General features: G+C 56.6%; 1 protein-coding gene across 1 annotated transcript; it reads right to left on the bottom strand.

The window, feature by feature from the left end:
- Positions 1–131: 131 nt before the first annotated feature.
- On the bottom strand, positions 132–4,567 carry Sox8 (SRY-box transcription factor 8). Its single transcript, XM_031353599.1, has 3 exons — positions 4,001–4,567; positions 2,688–2,920; positions 132–1,968 (listed from the first exon to the last, which is right to left on the bottom strand). The coding sequence occupies exons 1-3, from the start codon at positions 4,405–4,407 to the stop codon at positions 1,220–1,222; spliced, it is 1,389 nt and encodes a 462-aa protein (XP_031209459.1). The 5' UTR covers positions 4,408–4,567; the 3' UTR covers positions 132–1,219.
- Positions 4,568–4,973: the final 406 nt, after the last annotated feature.

Genomic DNA, 4,973 nt, shown 5'->3' on the forward strand with positions numbered 1-4,973 from the left:
AAAAAAAAAAAAGGCAGGATTTTTTTTCCCCTTTAAAAAAAAGGTAGGAAAAGTAGAAAAATTAAAAAGAAGCGAAACTTCTCAAGTGTGAGTAAATACACAAAGTCTCCAAGGCACAAGTTTCCGTGAAGTAGCCGGTTATAGACTCAGCGCACAGCGAGGCAGGCAGCGGTGAAGCCGCTCTCTAACTAGGAACCTAGACAGGTTAGTGGGGGAGGCCCTCCTTTCACAGCTTGGTAAGTCGCGCCTGGTGCCAAAGAGCCAAGATTCTCCGTGGTTCTGCAGCTGCCAGCTTGCAGGAAATTCTCTCTTCTACCGCTTGGCACCATGGAAGGCAGAGAGGAGGATAACCTGCCTTCCAGTGCCCACCGGTGTTTGCTGGGCTTTCTGTTGTAACCAGATCCCAAGAGGTCACTCACTTCCTCTTGTGCCTCCAGGGACATCCAAAGGCCAAGCGAAGAGATGCTGCGGGGGAGCTACCTCCTTCCGGCCCTTTACAGACAGAGCAAGCTTCCCGACTTTGATTTTGTCTTAAATTCTACTCTCTGCACAAATTACTTCATTAAAGATAAAATAATAACAGAACATAAATATGTCTTCAACACCTTTCAAAAACAAACATGTTTAAGCCTTAAAATAAAAATAACAAAAAATAAAAATAAACACAGAAAGTGTTCGTCTCAGCCAAACCTTGCTGGGAAGAACTGTGGTAATGAGAAACCCCTCGATCTCACATCGGCCCCAAGAGATGCCCGGGTGGATGTATCCTCAAGCATCCACAGATGTGCTTTCATGCTTTTACCATGGGAACAGCATCCCTTGGTCCCAGGGAGTTCTTGGGTAGGCTGGTAAGGACCTGAAGCCCCTTCTCTCCTTTGTCCTCAGGCGTAGCTATCTTCTTATCTACTGAGATGCAAAACTCGGGAGCTGGTGAGCACTTATCCGAAACCAGAGAGCAACAGAATGGCTGTTTTAGAAATCACCAGTCACCTCAGAGAGAGAAGAGGGGGAAAAGAGAGCTCTGTCCCCTGGCAGAAGTTTGGATATCCAGAAGCAAGGGGACACAGGGTGACAAAGTCTGGCTTCCTGCACATTCAGCAGGCACTTGACGGAGTAAGGCCGTGCTGGCTGCCCCCATCCTCTACCGAGTACACTTCCGGAAGAACTCAAAGACCTGGCTCGACTTCGTGGACACTGAGTCTTCCGGGATGCAGCAGCTTCAGGGCCGGGTCAGAGTGGTGTACACAGGCTGCTCCCAGTTGCTGCTGGGGCTGTGTGTGGGTGGCATGGAGAGCCCATTGAGCAGTGGCGAGGCATAGGGCCGGCGGGATGAATGGAAGTAAGGGTATTGGTAGAGGCTGGGAGGGTAGCCAGGGTAAGGGCTGTAGTAGTTGGAAGCCTGCAGGTCAGTGTAGTCACACTGCGTGCTGGCGAAGGAGCTGGCAGCCGTGGCGGAGGCAGCTGTGGTGACACTGGCCTGGGCACTGTAAGAACCATAGTCGGCCCGGCCAGGTGAGCCGTGTGACTGGTCGCTGTAGTGGCTGGGACTCAGCTGCTCCGTTTTGATATGTGGCCGGAGGGGTCCTGCCTCTGTAGGCGAGGCTGAGGCCGAGGGAGCTCCCTTGTGGGCCCACACAGGGGATGCCCCTATGCCGGTTGCCCCAGAGTGGGAGTAGGAAGCGCCTCCATAAGAGCCAGAGGCAGCGGCCTGGCTGGGCTCTGTGGACATGGCTGAGTGGCCATTGAGGGGCAAGTACTGGTCAAACTCGTGGACATCGAAGGTATCCATGTTACTGATAACCTCGCTGCTGAGCTCGGAGATGTCCACATTGCTGAAGTCGATGTTCTGGCGCCCGCTGTCCACCAGGCGGCGCCCTTCCAGCCTTAGCTCTTGCTTGCCTCCATTGCTGGCCTGGTGCAGGTCCGTCTTGGGGGTGGTGGGTGGGGTGGGTGGTCCATGGGTCTGGCCTGAAGAAGAAAGTATATTGCAAGAATGAATGCCCCTTCTGTAGAACCAGGGTGGAGCTGGTGGGTGACACCAGGAACCCTGGTAACTGCCACAGGTACAAATCAACGGCTTTTTGTTTCCTTACCTTCCCAGAAATTCCTGCAAACTCAGACCTAGCCCTCACTTACTGGCTGAGAAAATTCCGTTAGGCACTGTGCTGTGGGAAGACCCAAGACTCCTCCCTGAAGACCTGGGTGGGAGGATGGAAGGTGGCCAGCAGGCCCCACCAGAACTAGCATTAATGGGGCACTCTTGGAATGCTTAGCCCTGGGCACTGGACCAAGGTGAACCCACACAACCCCGTTCTTTCCCCATCACAGCCGAGTAAACGGAAGCTCACGGCCAGCCTGCCTCCAGCTTCACAGCGGCTGCTTAGCTGCTGGGACCCCACCCACCAGCCTGATTCTGAAGCTGGGGCTGCGGACCCATGCTGTTGTTACTGTAGAGTGGAGGCAGACTATGAGTGAGTCCCGGTGAAGATACATGCCTCGAGAGTGCTAGATAGAGCTATGCGGCCCCCTCCTTTTGTACATCAGAAATAGCTACACCCAGAGGCTTTTTCAAGGGATTGGGGAAGGCCTGGCCCTCTGCAGATTGCCAACCCCAAAGGGAAGACCTACCCACACTCTAGATCAATCCTGCTACTGCCTATCCCCATGCTGAGGGTCCTGGAGCCCACCTGTATGGTGGTCGCTGTGGTGGTGCGCCTCCCCGAGCACTGCATCAGCTTTGTACATGGGACCACCAGGGTGGTGGCCCAGGTCAGTACCGGAGTCCGAGTCGCTCCGGCCGGTCTTCACACTCTTCCTTCGCCTCGGCTGGTATTTGTAATCTGGGTGGTCTTTCTTGTGCTGCACCCGGAGCCTCTCGGCCTCCTCCACGAACGGCCGCTTCTCGCTTTCACTCAGCAAGCTGCAGAAAACACAACAGGGCAAGGATGGCCACGGAGCTCCAAGCTTGCTAAGGACCCAGGCACATACACTGCTGCCTGGTGTCAGTCAGAGCCCAGCATAAGGTGTAGGAGAGTTCAGGATACCCTCCAGGGGGTAACCTGCCCTCCTTCTGAGAATTCCGGCACCAGTGGGGGCAGAGCCCAACAGGCCTGTGTGGTGAGGACTATGTGTTCTTTATAGTCTAAGGACCAAGAAAGACCCAAATTCTCCATCTTTCCTGAAGTCCCCCTTTCAAACATTATTTGTTCATCCGTTAACCGCCCCCCCTCCCCAATCTCTCTCAAGAAAGACGACCCAGGACCCAGTGCAAACTATACTTCAACAAAGGCAAGGCTCTCTGGAAGCCAGCTGTCCCAAGCTGCCAGGAGTGATGGAGAAACTCCAGAAGACTGTCCTCCGAGCACACACCCACCCTGAGAATCTCTCGACCTTGCACCTCAACTTGCAGGCAAAGCTGAGAGGGCAAGACAACCTGGTACTCCTGCTCAGCTCAGTATTACTAACACGCAGTTTCAAACTCAAAGAGAGGCAGCTTGGGAGGTGGGACTGTGTAGCTGTCTTCAATAATGCCTGCCTTCCTCAGGCAAAGGGCCCACTGAGCCTCTGTCACTTTCACCTGCTCTTTCCGTCCTCAGTTACAGGTTGCCGTGGCCTGGGAGCAGTCAGTACCTGCCAGAGGACTTGGTCTCCTCACGGATCCCAGAGTCCCAGCTTTGGCCCAGGACAAAGTAGCTTGATGCCTGCCCATATGCCTACAGGCCGTGGTGGCCACTCAAAGCTGGGATCCCCAGTTCTGCCGTTCTCAGCAGAATATCCCAGAAGAGGAGAAAGGACTGGAGGGTCATACTCCAGGCACTGGCCTCGGTCCATCTCCAAAGTCCCACACCTGGTGTCTGGTCTCTGTTGACCAGAAGGTGTTTTTCCACCAGACCCACCCTGGAACCAGACCAGGAACACAGCCCAAGCTTGGGCACGATGCCACCTCCTTCAGTCCCTACACTCCTTTCCTCAGCAAGGGTGTCAAGAACCCCATACTCACCGCCACAGCTTGCCCAGGGTCTTGCTGAGCTCTGCGTTATGGAGATGCGGGTACTGGTCCGCCAGCTTACGGCGCGCAGCCTGTGCCCACACCATGAAGGCATTCATGGGCCGCTTCACGTGTGGCTTGGCCTTGAGCGTGCCGCCACCGCCGCCGCGCACCGGCATAGGCACCAGACTCCAGTCGTAGCCCTTAAGCACCTGCGACACGGCATCTCGGATGCAGGCTGGGAAGCGTTCGTCTGCTGCCTCAGCAGCATCCCCTCGGCCGCCGACCCCCGCGCGGCCCTCTGACCCCGCGGGCGACGGTGGTGCGTCGGAGTCTGAATCCTCCACGTGTGACATGGAGCTAGCGGTGCCAGACGGGCTGCAGGGCGGCTGGGCGCGGGCCTCACTCATGTCCAGCATCAGGGCCACGCGCGGAGGAGCGCTCAGTGGGGATGGACGCAGGGGTCGCGCCCGGTCACTCTGTGGACAGAAACTCTGGAATCCAAGGTTGCCACGCAGGACCCAATCTTCGTCCTCACTGTAGGGGCCCAGCAGCCGCTCCACCGCCGCTGCAGCTCAGTCTCAGTTCTGAGACCCGCAACAAGTTTCTTTAAGCCGCGGCCGAAACCCCGCCCCTCCCGGTCCGGGTTGGCAGGCGCCTCCGGAGGCGGAGCTTTATGCCCAGCTCGGAATCCAAAGAAGCCAGCGGACCCCGCCCCACCCTCCGCACCACGTGGGCCAGGCGCCCCGCAGCCTGATCCCTCGACTGAGCCAGGGTCAGAGGGCTAAAGGTGACTGACTGCCCGCTGCATGGATCTCTGCAGCTTGGCTTGACTTTCGGGAGGCAGGCGAGGATGCTAATCCACAAAGTTCTGAGCCCAACATCCCTCCCTCCATTGTAGGGCTCGAATCTGCTACTGCAACCAAACCCGGGTTCTGCCCGCAGGGTGGCGCAATGACAAGAGCCACCAGGTGACCCTGGTAAC

The sequence above is a fragment of the Mastomys coucha genome, unplaced genomic scaffold (assembly GCF_008632895.1).
Source record: "Mastomys coucha isolate ucsf_1 unplaced genomic scaffold, UCSF_Mcou_1 pScaffold5, whole genome shotgun sequence".
NCBI classification, from domain to species: Eukaryota; Metazoa; Chordata; class Mammalia; order Rodentia; family Muridae; genus Mastomys; species Mastomys coucha.

Coding starts and splice junctions, on each gene's coding strand:
- Sox8 (XM_031353599.1), bottom strand. CDS start 4,407: ATGCTGGACATGAGTGAGGCCCGCGCCCAGCCGCCCTGCAGCCCGTCT. Junction 2,921..4,000: donor ACCCTGGGCAAGCTGTGGCG/GTGAGTATGGGG, acceptor TGTTTTCTGCAG/CTTGCTGAGTGAAAGCGAGA. Junction 1,969..2,687: donor CCACAGCGACCACCATACAG/GTGGGCTCCAGG, acceptor TTTCTTCTTCAG/GCCAGACCCATGGACCACCC.